This window comes from Physeter macrocephalus, chromosome 2 (assembly GCF_002837175.3).
Source record: "Physeter macrocephalus isolate SW-GA chromosome 2, ASM283717v5, whole genome shotgun sequence".
In the NCBI taxonomy this organism is placed as follows: Eukaryota; Metazoa; Chordata; class Mammalia; order Artiodactyla; family Physeteridae; genus Physeter; species Physeter macrocephalus.
The window spans coordinates 71,915,159-71,933,204 of NC_041215.1; the positions used below are offsets into that span (position 1 = coordinate 71,915,159).

Sequence of the window (18,046 nt, forward strand, 5' to 3'; positions counted from 1 at the left end):
AATCTTCACTGGGAAAATAGGCAAGAGCCACCTTGCATTCTTGCCCTTTGCTTTCCAAACTTTTAAATCCGTCCACCTCTGGACCTTAACCAATTAGAAATGACCTGGGGCCACTGCACTGTCATAGCACCACTCTCCTAAGCAAAAGGCATGGAGAGCAGGCTGTCTGGATGTCTTTGTGTCAGTGCTTATCTTTACTCCAAGACACATTTCCTAATCTATCAAGGACAGAGAGCTGTGAGCAAATGTTGCACTTTACCAAATAAGAAGTAAAGGCCTTCCCATAGGGAGTTTCTTATCTAAAAACAAAACAAAACAAACAAAAAAACCAAAACAAAAAGAATCTCTTACAACATCTGCCCTGTCCTTGATCACTTTCAGGTGCATGGCTAATATTTGGACCCCCCTAGGAAGAATCTGATTCTTCCACATTTTAACCCTGAGATCATTTTCCCTGAGAGTGAATTTTTAATGATTACCTGGGGACCAACTGTCCTTAATTTGTTTTGTGAAGGTGGTTGTAAGGCATACCAGGCCTGACACTAATATTAACATCTGATCTCAATGATCTCTGCTCAAAGATACTCATTTGTCAATAGCATGCAAAGTACCATCACACTGAGCCCTGCTATAAGTAGAGAAAAGTGTTTATTATTCATAATGCTCCTTTGGAGCACTGACATAGCTAGATGCACCTGCATTTAAAAACCTGGAATACTTCCCATGACTTTATAATTCTTTCCCTGATTTGCAAGGACATATACGTGAAACAGTGGACATAGCAAGTAATCCTACAGATTTCTCTTGTCTGATTTTTGGGAAGGAGCATATTTTCCAGAGGTAGAATTAGGAAGAGTTTCTACATGCACATCTTATGTCTGATTGTCATCCACCACTATAAAAGGGTGTTTATATTTTCAAAGCACTATTAAAATGTGATACATTTTCATTAAAATATTTTCTTAGATCCAGATATATTAACTATAGTCATCTCTAGAAACAATAATTAGTCAGAATGGTAACTGAGCAATATATGAAACTTTATGTGACTAGGATTTTTGCAATAAAGTTTTTTCTAAATGTGGGAACAATTTTTTTTTCCATTTAGGGACTGTTTTTGAAAATGCAAATGTTACACAAAAACTTAAAATGTTAATGGTGTGTGGTAAAACCTATGATGTAAAACCTATGATGCTTGTTGGAAAGGTTTTTGTCTTTGTGCTGTTTTGTTTTGTTTTGTTTTACCAATCGGAATGAACGGAGAACTGATAATCCTTCCACGTTGGCCAGGCCAAGTTCTACCAGGCTAAGCGTTACAATAAAACCATCAAAGATATTCCAGCCTTCTTGGAAATAATAGTAAGGATCCATGGCAATAATTTTCAGAAACATTTCTGCTGTAAAGATCCCAGTGAAAACCTAAGATCAAAACAAAGTTACTCTAATTCCATCAGATAATGATAAAGTAGAATGACATAATATTTGCTCTTAGAACAAAATGTTTATACTAGTAATGACTATATTACTGGCTTATATTTTCCTAGTAATTTATAGTTGATGAAAAGCTCTCATATAAGTTATTTCATTTTATCCTCAACAGAAATGCTATTAAACACATAATGCAGGTATTATAACCATGACTTTACAGATGAGGAAACAGGTCTTCAGGTGGGTGCAATGACTTGCCGAATATCAACTAGAAAACGGCAAAACTAGGATTGAGAGCAAATCTATTTTTAACCAGTGTTCTTTCCATCACATCAAACTGCATTTTCCTTCAGACTTCATACAGCACAGCTACTGACAAGATTTTCCCATAAACAGTTTTATGTATCTATAAGCTTATTCACATTTCCCTCTAATCAGAAAGTTGTCATTATACATATGTATCTATATTATAATATGTGTATTACTATTATCAGTATTTGTTATGCACATGAAAAAAATTAATTTACTTCCATAGTATTGGGTTGGCCAATCCTCTTACGTCACATCTTACAGAAAAATCCGAACAAACTTTTTGGTTAAATTTATATAAATACTAAAGCTTTAAAAATAGAAATACTATAATTTAGGATGCTTTACATGTTTTGCTTTCCACCATCAAAAACCTTAAACCCTAAAACAAATATTATGGAAAATGCATACATTATTTTAGAGACCATTCTTTCAGCAAATAAAAGCTAATATTCCTATGTTGAGTCAAGAGACAAACACTTTAATAATTTATGTTTTTTAAGCACAGAAGAGAAAGAATTTAGTGGCAACCTTCACCAAAAGTGGCGCTGTTAATCATATAGTACACAAAATGTACTGGACGTTTTCAATATTTTATGGTTTTGATCTAAAATAGATGGATTAAACAATGCATGGTCTACCTAGATCCTGGAAGTGGAAAAGCTGGAGACATTTTTGAGTTGTTAAACTATTGCTTATAATGATGATGACTAAGCAAGATAAAAAGATCTGCAATTTTATTTTAGAAGATTTATTTATTTATTTATTATTTATTTATTATTTATTATTTATTTATTTATTTATGCAAATTTATTTAGAAGGTATTTCCCTACCTTCTACAGGTAAGGAAACTGTGATAACATCATTTCAAAAAGTGTGTCCTTAAACTATGGACTGCTTCTGTACCTTGAAATAGTTATAAATATTCAATATTGACTTTTCAAGTAGTACTGTAGGCCTGTGTCTATTGCTCTCTTTCTCAGTTTCTGCTTTGATCTTAAGGGCTGTTATTTTTGGCAAAAGTAGGATATATACAGCTAGATATAATTCCCATCTTTTGGGAGCCAGGAGGTAGAAAGGGTGGTGGAAAGACTGCTATAAGTTATCAAATGTAAAGAGTTTCTCAAACAGAAAGTTTGAAGACTGAACACATTTACCTTCCAATATGCTTACCAAGTTTCCTACTGTAAGCACATTATTGAAATGGTCCGTCATGGGATAGTGCTCCATGGCCATGAACAGAGTATTTAAGACAATACAGATGGTGATGGCCAGGTCAACAAATGGGTCCATCACAACCAGGTTGACAATATGTTTCACTTTTAACCAATATGGCGAACAGTCCCAGATTAAGAACATGTTGGAAAATTTATACCAACAGGGTGGGCATTTCTGCCTGGATTCTTCAAGTTCTAGATTTAAAAAAAATAAAATAAAAACAACGACCAAAAGATATTTTTACACACATATATTCCTTTCAAATCCACTAGACTTCTTTTTAGTAACCAACACATTTCCATTTGCAACGGTCAACCTCTTTTATACTTGATTTAAACAAACTATACAATTTAATCTTTAGACGGCCCCAAATATTTCTTCACACATAAACATAGAACAGAGGTAGCAAAGAATGGATTTCTTCTCTTATGCATTGATACTGTGGTTCCATACTTTGCCTTAAGTTAAGTGAATGGTCTTTTAAATGAAGTCTCAATAGGAATATGGGTTGGAGTAGTGTAGACTGTGTGTAATGCTATGTTAATTTCTGGCTATGGTGTCATCCTCAGGCTATAAGAGATAGGACAGAGAGATAGGGTAGAGCCAAGAATCATCTTTCTTTTTTTTTTTTTTTTTTTTTTTGCGGTACGCGGGTCTCTCACTGCTGTGGCTTTTTTTTTTTTTTTTTTTTCGTTACGCGGGCCTCTCACTGCTGTGGTCTCTCCCATTGCGGAGCATAGGCTCCGGACGCGCAGGCTCAGCGGCCGTGGCTCACGGGCCCAGCCGCTCCGTGGCATGTGGAATCTTCCCGGACCAGGGCACGAAGCCGTGTCCCCTGCATCGGCAGGCGGACCCTCAACCACTGCGCCACCAGGGAAGCCCCAAGAATCATCTTTTGAATTTGCTTTTATTTTGTGAGAATGACCCACTCCTCCTCTCCAATCTTGAGAGTATTTAGGAAGTCCTACGCTAAGTGGAACAGAAGAGAGAACACCCTGACTAACGGGATTAGAAACCCCTAACAGAAATGCTTTATTCTGCATTTTCAAGGAGTTGCCACACACAGGATACATTCTTTAGTTTCAATATCATGGAATTTAAGTAACTTTTTTTAAAGCTTCTAGAATACAGGGGTAGGTATAACAAATAACTCTTAAATAAGACCTATTATGTTCTCTTTAGAATACACTGCTTCCAACTCACAGAGACATTCGTTTCGAATGAGACAATATAAGCTCAGTGAAAACAACTGAAACGGAAATGTAATTTGTTACAAACCTTCTACTGTATTTGTTAAAATGCTGGCTATGCTCATTGCTCTTTGCCTTTGAGAAGGATCTTCTAGAAAGTCCATGGAAACATGAAAAGAACTTGACCTTCTCTTTCTCATTTCAGTTTCAGTGGTTGTTCCCTGTAAAGAAAATGCTAATGTATTAAATGATTAACTTGAGCAATATGATAAGTGAACAACCAATATGACACTGTGAAATTCATGAAACACATGCGACATGCACGTTCATATTTAATTGGTGATGGCAGATATTGCTGACTTATTGTATCATTAGCCTGGAATGTCCAAACTGTTAACCATTTACTCATACAGCAAAAACTGAGTGTTTATTTTTTTTACCCTCTGATTTCATAATTTTATGAGACATAATGTAATTTGGATATGATTGATAAATTTGTGAGAGACATATTTAACAATTTCCTTATTTCTGAACTAATAGTAAAAAGTAGTAACTTGAAAGGACATCTAAATGATCAAGGCATTTTATGTTGAGAAGGTAGCCCTTTATTTTTAAAGAAATACAAATAATTACAACACTCGTAGCTGCCATCTCATTTTCTGGACACAAGACATAGATGATCATTGACAACACAAACTGTATGTTAAAAAAATAACAACACATGCTGCATGGACAACAGTTTCATCCAGGGTATCAAAGCAATAAGTCATCTAATTCTGACTTAGTCATGCCTCACCATGCTGATATATTTCCAAGTCTAATAAGAGGCAGCATGTGTTTAGAAATTCCTCATCTGGGTATACATTCACAAACACATAACATACCTTTGCACACAGACAATTCTTTTATCTGCCTGTATGAATATTTTTTTTTGTCTCTTCATTTAGATTAGTTTTGAGATGACCTATATCAGCATTTTTTTTTGTAAGACAAATATGAGTACTAGAAATTTTAAGATAATATTGAAGCTATCTATTTAGGCACAGTGTTCTTGAAAATCTTCTAAACTAAAGCAGAGCTATATTGAAGAATCCGTTGGAAAGATTTATTATACACCCTTTACAGTTAAACATAAGAATTGTTCATTTACTCTTACACCAGAGCTTTAGAGGATGTCCTGCTGTCTAAGTTCAGCATGGGTATATAGCAAATCCTCCAACTGGAAGCAGTCATTTACTATTGTGTTTAATTTATCCTTAGCACGTTTAATAAGTAAATGCATTCAGGTGTTATGCAAGAAGGTGCTGAGGCCTTAAGTTTTAGTTGGATACTCTCTTAAAGATATTAAAAGATGCAGGTGCATTCACAGCTTGACCAACCAGGAATCATTCTCAAGGGGTTCCGTTCTGTAGAAACACTGGCTGGTGCAGCAATAATGGGGCAGCCATGCCTGAACTATTTAAAACTTCCTTACATTGTCATCAGTAGCTGGCTTATCTATTATCACCTCTGGTAGAAGCTGTCCAACAGGCGATGTAGGAACTGAAGGTCCACCAACCAAGGAAACCACACCATTGCAATCCACAGTGCTGTGCATCTTCCCATTGGCTGGAAACACGGCCAGCATCCGGGACGACCTACTGGTCTGACTCAGGTTACTGTTGCGTCGCTCTCCATGTCGTCGGGGCACAAATAAGGAGTCTCTGCGGCTCTCATTATCCTCGAAGGTGCTGTGTTCATCATCAGCAAAGTCATTCTCTGATCCCACATCCTTTGCTCGCCCTCTGAAGCTGAAAAGGCTTGTTCTGCTATTTCGCCTTGGAGAAAATAAGGAGCCACGGATGCTCAACAAAGACTAAAAGTTTGAAACAAACAAACAAAAAATAATAAATAAAATCATATTAATATGGCCATTTGGAATGTGCTTTTATTTGGCAAGATTAAGTTGAAGGGGACTTCAGCATTCAAAACAGAATGTGACTCATTCTTTTTTGATTAACATTCTCATTTTATCTGCATTTGGAATAAATTAAATTACTTTTCTAAGAGACGGTTTCTAGCCCTTGAGATTAATGGCTGGGGAGATAGATCGCAACTTAAAGATATTGAAAAACAAAACCCTGAACCACCATATTTCATATTCAAAAGCAAGCATCTTTAGTACCTTACTATGGACATTGTAAACACTCAATAAATATCAGTAGAATGACCTTAACAGGAGCACATTTGTTTCCGTTGCTCTTTCCCTTCAAGAAATTCTAACACTTTTCACAAATTGTTTTAGTCCGTCTTTCTAAAATCCCTTTAAATTAATTATTGTTCTTGTTGCAGCTAAAAGGCACAGTGTTGTTGGAACTTGAAGACTTCTGAAATTCAGAGTGATGTGCTTTTTGATAAAGTATATCATGACTAATATTTTCAGAAGCATGCATGATAGTTTATAAAGTAGTCAGGGGTAAAAAACAATATAAAATAACCAAAAAGACATTACTGATCAGTTATCTATATTTTTTTTTTCTCATTAAAAAGGCTGCAGACCAGAAAGATGAAATGTCATAAGTTACAACAAGTACCAGCAGACAGGTTCAGGTGAGAATCCGGGTCTCCTGACTTTCAATGCAGTGTTATCTCAACTACACCCCACTGCAGATTTACGTGTGCAAACTAAGATTTTCTCATAACCATGTACAGAAAGGATAGGTTTAAATATAATAAACACAGCAGTCAATTCAGTTGATAAAAATTCATAAGTTGTATTTAATTCCTCCTCCTCTCTTCAGTGTTCTAATTTCCATCCATGCATCATTTAACTCAGCAGTGCCATACCTGGTGTGGGGAGGAGTACCTCTTTTCATATGTCAACCGATTCCCTTCTATGGAGAAGCGAAACCCTTTCCTCCTGATGCTGTCTTCAGATTCAGATTTATGGAATTCATCGTCATCTTTCTCTTCTCCACCAGACTGCTCTTTCTGTTTTCTTTTCTTTCTCCGATTTCTTCTTTCCTTTGCACTCTTGGAACTCAACTTGGAGGCTTCAGATGAGCTGTCTGAGAGACCGCCTGCTGCACTAGGTTCTCTGGAATGCACTGAGGCAGTTACAGCCGCTGCCTGCTACATTGAGGAGAAATGGTCTTAGCATGGAACTAGAGAAGACTTTACCTTAAAATAGCTAAAGTATTTGCAAAGCATTTAAAAAATAATTTAGCTGACTCCAGCTAATCTCACATCGAAGAAACTCTGCAAGTATAAAAGAGAATTTTTTTTCTTTCCATCTAATAAAGGTTTTTAGAGTTAATTTGGTTTTCTTTGTGCTAACATTGATTACATTTGTATGATGTTTTATAGACTGCATCTTCAAAAGGATCAGACAATAACAAGAACATAAATTCATATTACTTTTGGGATTTGATTTACTCTAAAAATTGGTATCTAATTAGCACTGTCTTTTTTTTTTTTCACTGAAAAAAAACTGGAGCATGGAAGAAAAGCTGATCAGTAACTTTGGGTCTAATCCAAAGATAGGAGGAATGAGATAAAGAGCTGAGATCCTCTTTCCAGTTATTGAAACAGGGTTGTCCAATACTCTCACAATATTATCAATCAAATTTATGGAAGGTGATAAAATCCCTTCCTTACCCCTCCATAATACTCTATTCAGAAGACTGGAGAAGGGAGGGTCAGAAGTTTTGGCTAAGCAAGACAAGATGTTCAGTTCTCCAAAGACCATCCCCAGCTTCTTTAAGTCGGCACTGGTTCTTGCTGGCCACGTGGTCATGGATGAAAACAATGCTTTTTGATCACAACTTGTACTAGCCCTAGGTTGGCACTTTTTGATTATTATCATTGTTCCAAGAGTACTCTTAATACAAGGACTCTTGCAAATAAATTAATACTCCCCAAACAACTTTCTTCTTTAGTAAAGACAGTGAGTTTCGATGATGAACGGAACGTGTAAGGAAAGATGGAAGTGATAAGAAGGGCATTTTATTGTACTGTGAGTACTGACATCTCACTATAAGAACAAGTAATTCTTAGGTTCCCTGATCTCCATAAAATTGGTGACTTTCATATGCCTATTGGATACTGCTGTATCAGAGAACATTACATTATTTGATCACTTTCTTATTTATGTAAGAAAGGCAATTAAGCAACCACATTAAAAGACAATATCTTTTTGGTTAAAGAAAGTAATAGACAATCTTCTAAGAACCACATGAACATCTTTTTATATAATAACCAATAAACTTTTTTCTAAGAAAAGATGATTTCTTAGGATTTTATTCTAATGCCAGTATACTCATTCAGTAAGTTTCTCACCTGAGAAGACCCCAAAATCACATTTTCCCTTGTATTCTAAAAATTTTAAGATGATTAAAATAGCATGAGAGAGTTCTATTGTGGTCCATATCATAAACATCTTAGAATAATTAAACTAAATGACTTATAGATGATCAAAACAATGTAGAAATCCTTACTAATCCCCTATACTACCAGCTTCTCTTAAGTACAAACAATTATCTGTCTCTCACTTTCTCTCCAGTATTTTTGTAACAACCAAAACAGTAAAGAAGGTTTGTACCATGAGACAGGACATATTTGATTTGGTGAATTTACCTGAGTTGATTTGGTGAATTTACCTGAGCTGCTTCCTGTTGCTTTTTAAGCTGTTCAAGCATCTGCTGAAACTCAGCCTCTTTCTGTTCTGCCTCTTCTAAGGTTGCCTGATTCTGTTCCTCATAGGCCATGGCTACCACAGCCAGGATCAAATTTATTAGATAGAATGAGCCCAAGAAAATGACCAGCACAAAAAATATCATGTATGTTTTTCCAGCAGCACGTAATGTCTGAAAATAAGAACACCAGAATTATTTTTTTCAATATTATTTCACTAACGGGTGGCTTTACCTGTCTCCAACTTACTGTGTGTCTTATAGGACTCTGATATAAATAATAATTATGACGTTCACAGCCCCTCCTACCTCGTTGACTGTCTGTTTCTTTAACATCATCCTCTTCCTTCTCCCCTAACTCATGCATTCAACATTCTGATGTGTAGGAGGGAATTCTTGGATTTATCAGGAATAAAGCAGAGTCAAATAAAGTACCATGGAGATCTCCATCAAAGAGCTGAGGCTTTGAATAAAGTTAAGGAAGAGACCAAAGTTATCCTTCTACATCTGCTTATTCATTTTCATCACCTGCCACCTGAAGGATGATACTTGAGCGGGTAAACAGAGTTGAGGGGAATATATGCCTTCTGTTTAGGAGGATCTGTGTCTGGGAAGGGTGGGAAATAGGTTTTGAGCCAAGGGGAAATGAGAGAGAATTGCTGCTCCTGGCATTGCTATGCTTAATATATGTTATAATCAATAGGGTAAAGAAAGTCAAATCTGATTTTAAGCTCCGCTCTTTCCATTATATTATGGTGTGGATTGGATTTCATTAACTAAGCTGGTTTTCTTATATACTTCCAATTAAACCCAATATGTGTCTCTTCAGGTTCTCACCAGTTGGTAAAGATTTTCCCAGAAGTCCTGAGTCATCAGTCGAAACAGAGACAAAAAAGCCCAACTGAAGGTATCGAAGCTTGTGTAGCCATAATTGGGATTTCTACCAGCTTTCACACACGTGTATCCTTCTGGACATTGGCTGTAAACGTGGTAAAAGAAAGTATTATAAGCAGTTCTGCTGTCTTTTTATTCTGGTAGCGTGCTATACTTATGATATTGTCAAGCCAGGAAGATTTGCTATTTCAAGGGATAAAAGTATGAAAAATAAGCAATTAATACATTTCCCAACTTTTGACTTAACATAATTTTACTATCCACTTGACGTCATCATTAAAATATTGCATAGCATTTCTAGTAATATTTTACAAAACTATTTTCTTTTGGTAATTAGTGTGTTAACATATGTCTAGTTCATTTTCCTACCATGGATAATCCAGAGTCGTCTCATAGCTCACATATACTCATCTAAGGGAAACAGCATTAAAGTATAACTTCTTGTTTTATGAAACATGAAAGCTTGTCTAATATTTAAATAATCCTTCACCTTATAAATAACCTTAATTTTAGCAAATTAGTATGAATAAAGTTACTTGGCTGTTATCTGTCAGCTTGTACAAAAAAATAGAAAATACACACACACACACACACACACACACACACACACACACATGATTGTCTTACCCAGCATCTGAGCTATTTCCGCATAGTAGTGCATCTGAAAAACCCTCCAGAAAATAATGATATCCTGTTTAGGAAAAAAAGTCACATGATGAATATTTGCATGACATTGCAAAATGAGAATAAGATCAGGCCACTCTTTTAAAGTTCATAATTTTAAGTACATTATTATAATTTAAGATACATTATTATAGATTTAAATACATTATATAATTTATTCAAAGGCACAAGTATTATTCCCTCTAAATATTAGACATTATATTATGGAGACTGGATACTTAGTTAATAGTACAAAGCATTTGTTCTTTATGAATGTAAAATTAGTGATAATCACAGGTACTAACATAGTATTTTAAAAGGTATCAGTGTTTTTTTACCCTCCTCATGAAAAATAAAAATTTCATTCTGTAAAAGTAGATAAGAATGACAGGGATTTCTTTGCTTTCTCAAAACAGCTACATATTTCAAAATAAAGGGATTTTAACTTTTCTGAACTGTCTTCTGTATTTTTTAACACTTTATAAATGACTAATAATTAATTATAATTTACATTCTACCAACTTATAGAATATATCATAGGCAGCTTATAGTAAAAGATGCATAAATCATGTCAACTGCTAAAACAAGTGAAATAAAAAATAATTTTAAATATTGTACTAAAGCTAAAATAATTATTATAGGTGAATATTTCATTATCTCAAAGTTTTCTGTCTCTGGCAAATTCGTTAGATTCTTTCAACATCCTGTTGAAGTGTCACTTCCTCTGTGAATTATTCCTTGATAGCATCTACTTTCTTCCCACTTAAAGATTGGCAAAATTAAGAAATCCTCTCACTGTGCTACCAGTAACACGTATAGCCATTATTATTACATTCACTGTCTTATATTGTGATTATTTGCTTACAAATACTGTTCCTCCTTGAAAAAAATGTCGAATCATTAATTATTTCCATATTACTAGTGTTTGGGTCCTAGTAGCCTTTCAATAAAGTTTATTGAATGAATAAGTAAAGGGATGACAAAAAGAGAAACACATGGAATTAAAGAGTCATTTTGTAAAAAGGACAATTTTGGATTTTGTAAGAAAAATATTTTCTAGATGCTAAATTTTCTGAGAAATTTACCCTACGTATAGTTCTGTAAGAGATACAAAAATACATAATGGAACTATTTTCATTTTCAATGTCTTTACTTCTCTGAACATAAGAAAATTAAGATACAATTTCTTAACTTTTAAATGGAATTAAACAATGTGAAAGTAATATGACAGTTTCTGGATAATTTTTTTAAATTTATTAAATTTATTTATTTTTGGCTGTGTTGGGTCTTCGTTGTTGCGCACAGGCTTTCTCTAGTTGCGGCTAGCGGGGGCTACACTTTGTTGAGGTGCGCAGGCTTCTCATCGCGGTGGCTTCTCTTGTTGTGGAGCACAGGCTCTAGGTGTGTGGGCTTCAGTAGTTGTGGCTCGCTGGCTTCAGCAGTTGTGGCTCGGGGGCTCTAGGGCGCAGGCTCAGTAGTTGTGGCACACGGGCTTAGTTGCTCCATGGCATGTGGGATCTTCACAGACCAGGCCTTGAACCCGTGTCCCCTGCATTGGCAGGCGGATTCTTAACCACTGCGCCACCAGGGAAGCCTTGGACAAATTTTTGATACCAGATATTTATAAGTGAAGTTTTGTCCATTAAACTCACTGATCTAGAAGTTTAATCTGAAGAAAATATAACTTTCTGTCATAATGCTTACATTTAATTTTAATAAATTTAATTTTCTATTACTTTCAGAAATAAACCATTTTATTTATATTTCCATTTAGTTTAAAATAATCTTTGTTCAACAAATGGAATATTATTAGAGAAAATGATAAGAAACAGATTTTTAGGGCTGAAAATAGCCTCAGATATTCTTGACTTCTTTTATTTTGAATGTAACAAAAATGGAGTCCAATAAATTTTCCCTAGAGTGAATAAATCCTAAGTGACATCCTCATAATCAGTTCCTTGATCTTAGATTAAAACAACAACAACAAAAAAAACAGATTTCAGGGAGTTGGTGACAGCAGTGGGCTTATAAGGATCATGTGAAGTGAATAAGGGACATTTCATGTATTCCTCTGACATGTATTTTTCTTAAGGCATTTTTCTTAATCCAGTGATTTACAATTATTTGCAAATTATTTGTTGGCATGTCACTAACATCATGGAAGTGTTCATCTGTATCAACCAAGGTATTTTCCAGATCTATAACTATAAAAAGACACTGAATAGTTTTTTTTATTATGCTATCATTACTTTAAGAATTATCAAACCACAAGTAAGTAAACTTTATGACTAATCCTACTTCTTCCACATAACCAGTCACTAAGACTTTCTTCTTTGATTTTTTTCCTAAGAATTACTCATCACCTTAAAATAATAGATACAGCTGTATTTAAGCACATCTAGAGTCTATACAGCTATATTTAAGCACATCTAGAGTCTAAGTCTTATATATTTAATATTTCCTTAAAAAGGACATTCCCTTTCATGAGTCATGTTCTTTCTCTCTGCTTTTGAAATATTGCTACTGGCAGATACTAAAATTATATGATAGAAAACAATATTGTTAATTTTATTGTCACTTTAAAAAGAGGATATCAGGCCAATTATTTTTTCATCCTTCTAGAGTAGATTATTTAAACATTTGACTATTTTGTCTAAACTCTTGAAATAAAGATAAACTGATTCTCATAACTTCATAGTTTTATGACTTTTTTTTTTTTTGTGGGATGCGGGCCTCCCTCTGTTGTGGCCTCTCCCGTTGCGGAGCACAGGCTCCGGACGCGCAGGCCCAGCGGCCATGGCTCACGGGCCCAGCCGCTCTGCGGCATGCGGGATCCTCCCAGACCGGGGCGCGAACCCGGTTCCCCTGCATCGGCAGGCGGACGCGCAACCACTGCGCCACCAGGGAAGCCCTGTTTTATGACATTTTAAATTTCTCTCTCCTAAACGTTGACTCTCATTTCCTTCTCTTTGATGTAATACTACTTTTAATTCTTATTCTACAAATGTAAGAATAATGTTAACCTTTAGGTCTCACTTGCTTTCCATAACACAACAATAAAAATAACCTGGTAAACTATAAGCATCCTGGAATCATGTGCCATCACCACTATTTTCCCAGCATCCTGTGCACTTTCTGGTACATAAAACACATTCTGCAATTAGTGTTTAATGGGTTACATTTGCATAATACTTTGGAGTTTACAAAGGGTTTTCAAATACTTTATGTCATTTGATTGTCTCAAATGAGACAATATACAGCATTGTACACTGTGATGAAGAATGTACAGCAACCCAATATCCTAAGAAAATTTTTTTCAAGCTGAATTTTTCAGCCTCCCATAGGGTTATCAATAAAATAGTTATCATAGTTATCAATAAAATAATTAAATGTATGTGCAAACCATTAGAAGGTGATTAAGAGATCACAACCTGTTATGCAATCATTTAAAAAATTTTCCATGCCTAGATGGAAAGACGATCAACAATGAAAAAATAAACCTACATAACAGTAATTCTTACTTGAATCTTGAATATATGATTTCCAGTCAAACTCAATGAGAGTTTCATTTACAAGTGTGCCATTGTAATTCACAGTTATATTCTTCTCTACACTATGTTCCTCCAGGGAAGCATTGGTGGGAGGCCATTGTACACATTTATTCCGCAGGTTGCCCATAAAGAGCTGCAGCCCAATCAGTGCAAACACGCTCAGACAGAACACAGTCAGGATCATGACATCTGAGAGCTTTTTCACAGACTGGATCAGGGCCCCTACGATGGTCTTCAGGCCTGAAAGAAAGAAGGTTATTACTATGAAGACTTAGAATGTCTGAAATACCAAAAGCTTCACACAATTTTCTTGAAAACATACACTCCATGAATAAGTCTGAAAATGATTGCAATGCTAGTGGGAGAGCAACACTTCATGGAAGGCTGAAGTGCTTATGGAAATAAACTCTGGAAATGTAAAAAAATCTAAACCATGAAATGAAGATCCATATCCCATTAGGTTGGGAGAAAATAGCTGGAAATTCATGGTCTTCACAAAGTCTATATTAAGGTCTTGTATTTCTCCGTTTTGCTAATGAAACTTGCCCCATACTTTCTTTCACTGGGGTCTGTTGTCAGTTCTATAACAAATTACGTGAATAAAAATATTTTAAAATTCCTATTCCTAAGTAGGAAAGGTTTTGCTATAAAACTGGAAGTGGTTTGGAGTATAATTGCACTTTAGGATAATAACTCCTTGGGGAGTTCCCTGGCTGTCCAGTGGTTAGGACTTGGTGCTTTCACTGCTGTGGCCTGAGTTCAACCCTTGGTTGGAGAACTAAGATCCCGCAAGCTGCATGGCATGGCCAAAAAAAAAAAACGATAATAATAATAATAATCCCCCGTGCAGACCCATGTTACTCTTTATTATCTTATTCCCTTGTCTTTTTAAGCAATATTAAGATTTACATTGTATATACATTGTCATCAATGCCTAAAATGAACAAGAAATTACAGATTGGTATATTTGATATGGAACAAATCCTTGGTATGACTGACGTGGAGAAATAAACCCAGGACATCTCTAAGTGCAAATCACATAGACTGTATATTACAGTGTCTCATGCAAGAAATTGTTAAGCTCCAAGGCTGATGAAAAATGTGAAAATATAAAATTTTATGTGAAAATAATGAGTCATTTTCTGAGTAGTACCCAATTTTGATAATTATGATTCTGATGATTTTAATGATTATGACCCCTGATTTTCTGTAATGCTGAATGTCAAGAAAAGAGACGGTTGCTGAAAAAAACATGACGGGTGAGCCTCAGTGTTTAACCCTCACCTGGAATGACTGAAATTGTTTTCAGTGCTCGGAGAACTCTGAATGTTCTCAATGCGGAGACATTGCCCAGGTCCACAAACTCTGTCACATATCTGTAATAGGGAGTTCACACACAAACACAATAACAGAATACAAAGAGAGAGCTGTAGGTGCAAGGATCCTTATGCTTTACACCGATCACTTCTTACCTGGAATTACAGAAATAGTTTTCAAAGCTGTCAAGACTCTGAAAGTCCAAAGAGCTGAAAAATTGCCTAGGCTTACAAATTCTGTTACATACCTGTAGAATTAAATCAGAGTTATTCAAGATTTAAGCAGGATTTATATTATTTGCTTGGGTCTTTTATAAGGACCTTCTTGGTGATTTTGAATGATAATATTGTAACAATTTAGAAATTAGGGTCTATTACTATGGTTTTCTTTACTCAGATAATTTAAGGCTGTTAACTAGATGTAAACTTCATAACGTACACAATCCTGTTGCCATTTCAAAAAGCAATACAATCGATATCATGTGTAATTTAGGAGAATTAAGTAAAAAGAAAATAATTCTTGGCTATAGTTTCACGGAATTAGTTTAAAAAAATACATGAAAATCATGAAATCATCCAAGAGAAATTTAGACAGATTGACTTATTGCCTATCTGTATGTGATCAGGATTTCCTAGTGTAACTCTTAAGTGAAAGCTAGGCAAATTAAGAACAATATTTTATGGGGGCCCAATGGTTACTCCTGCCATTACTGCTATTTTATTCTCAAGAAACAGTAGCCCCAATATGCCTTCTTCTGAGCTGTGGCCAGAGGGAATGGTGAAGAACCATCCTGACTAGATATGGAATGAAGGTGAGATAGGCAGCATCCGCATCCCTGAGAATATCAGCACCATTTCTCCTCTGCCCATCCATCCACCTCCTTACACCTGTAAGAGGCCAAGAATGTCAGCTCCTGAAGGATGAGAGTGAACTGTATTGGTCCACCTTCCTCCACACTCTAATTTTACCTACTGCTGAGTGGCTTTCTGTTATTTTTCTGAGTGTCTTCTTCCTCGGGGAAGTATATAACTAGACAAAGGAAAAAAAATAAGCAGAACTGCAGAAATTGTTCATAATACTGAGTGTCTCTGGATGGGAAATAGGATAAGAAGGTTAATATAAAGAAAAAGATGAAGAAAATTATAAAGGGAAAGAAGAGAGGAAGAAAGGAAAGGGATCAGGTAAGATATAGGAAGAGGCAGAGAGAGCGTTTGTTTATATGTCTTAATTATCAATTGACTGATGAAATAACAATTTAATATTAAATACATAATATATTAACTACCTTATTTTTTCTATTAGTTTGATTTGTCAGAATGTTTTGATGTTTATTTTCTATTATTCTACCAAAGAAGCTGGGGAGAGTGTGTGATGTGGGTAAGGTCAATGGAAATCTGTAGGGTCAGCAGAATTGTTTTTGGCCGTAATTTTAAAAAGCCATTTTCACAGATGTATTATGAATACATTTATGCTTTCATATTAGGGTGTGTGTGTGTGTGTGTGTGTGTGTGTGTGCGCGCACCTGTTGAAAAAGCAGCATGTATGAAATTTGCTGACAGATGTTTGTTACATGTGAAAATTGTAATTTCAATTACTGCAAAGCCTTTATGCCAAAGTGAAATGCCACTTTGACCTCTGTTGCGCTAAATTAAAATCCAGAGCTTAAATATATAAATCACACTGAAATATTCTACAGTTAAAGCAAGCTTATTCTTTAAAAGCATGAGCACTTACAGAAGCCAAAATATAGTCTCTTTTGAAGCTTCCAAGAAAGGTACTTACGCAAATGTAATGACAGTGAAGTCGAGCCAGTTCCATGGGTCCCGAAGGAAGGTAAAATCTTCTAAACAGAAGCCCCTTGCAATAATTTTTATAAGTGATTCAAAAGTATATATTCCTGTGAAAGTGTACCTGGAGACAAGTATCCAAAAACAATGGATAAACTAATCATTTTCGTTCACAGCAATTTCAATTACTTGTCACTCCATTAGGGGAATAGATGAATATTATAAAACAAATCTAAGCAAGTTAATATTATTTTCAGGGAAATAAAACATAGTCGTAAATTTAAATTCAACTCCCTAACACATGAAGAGTTGGCTTTAAATTGTCCTAAGAGTAGGGTGAGAACCACATACTATATAAAGTGTATCTGAAATGTCTTAGTATTGACATACATTAAGAGAGCCTCTGAGAATTACCCAGTACATTCACATGATGGAGTAGCTGATCAACAATATTGCAGAAGCATAAAATGATTTTCCTTTAGAAAGTAAAAAAACTCAATTTCAACCATGTTTTATGAATGAGGGAACATTGACAAATTAGTCTCAAGTTTTTCTCTTTCTTTAAGATAAGCTAGGTTAACTTACTTGGAAAAAAGAATTTTGTTAACATCAAAAGTGGGTAAGTTTAATTAAGGTCATAAGAGGTGAAAATTTAGTTCAGAATAAAATACTGAGTCTTAGACTGGAAACTTAGATGTTTCCAAAACTTAAGTCTTCTACTCAGTTTAAATGAGCAGAAATTTAGATATTTCCGAGTAGAAACTTAGATGTTTCCAAAGTTTTAATCTTCAACTCAGAAGTTGGAGAATGAAATCATGGCAACTAGGGCTACTTGAGACCTGTGGGCCTCACATGGTAGCTTTAATACTTTAGAAATCCTTTGTATATAAATTTTTTATTTTCTTCAGAATTTTTATCCCTTTTTTGATTGGGTCCAACCTGGAAGTTTCCAGGAAGGGGAAAAGCCCTTGGAAACACCCTCATGGTGGTTGTTTTAAGGGTCAGCAGGCACAGAGCAA

The 18,046-nt window shown here is 35.2% G+C and overlaps 1 protein-coding gene across 6 annotated transcripts in view; it reads right to left on the reverse strand.

The window, feature by feature from the left end:
• The window catches only part of LOC102987877 (sodium channel protein type 1 subunit alpha), an 86,190-nt gene that overhangs the window by 50,752 nt on the left and 17,392 nt on the right, over positions 1-18,046 (reverse strand). Inside the window, exons 4-14 of one of the 6 annotated variants that reach the window (XM_007128325.2) lie at positions 17,023-17,151; positions 15,208-15,299; positions 13,894-14,163; positions 10,337-10,400; positions 9,653-9,794; positions 8,783-8,989; positions 6,972-7,253; positions 5,796-6,000; positions 4,234-4,380; positions 2,911-3,149; positions 1,246-1,419 (exon numbers count right to left, since the gene is read on the reverse strand). In XM_007128325.2, coding sequence (XP_007128387.2) covers positions 1,246-1,419; positions 2,911-3,149; positions 4,234-4,380; positions 5,796-6,000; positions 6,972-7,253; positions 8,783-8,989; positions 9,653-9,794; positions 10,337-10,400; positions 13,894-14,163; positions 15,208-15,299; positions 17,023-17,151 — 1,951 coding nt within the window. Of the gene's footprint in view, positions 1-1,245; positions 1,420-2,910; positions 3,150-4,233; positions 4,381-5,619; positions 6,001-6,971; positions 7,257-8,782; positions 8,990-9,652; positions 9,795-10,336; positions 10,401-13,893; positions 14,164-15,207; positions 15,300-17,022; positions 17,152-18,046 lie in introns of all 6 variants that reach the window. The other 5 variants (XM_024122235.1, XM_007128323.2, XM_007128324.2 and 2 more) reach the window with 5 other exon arrangements.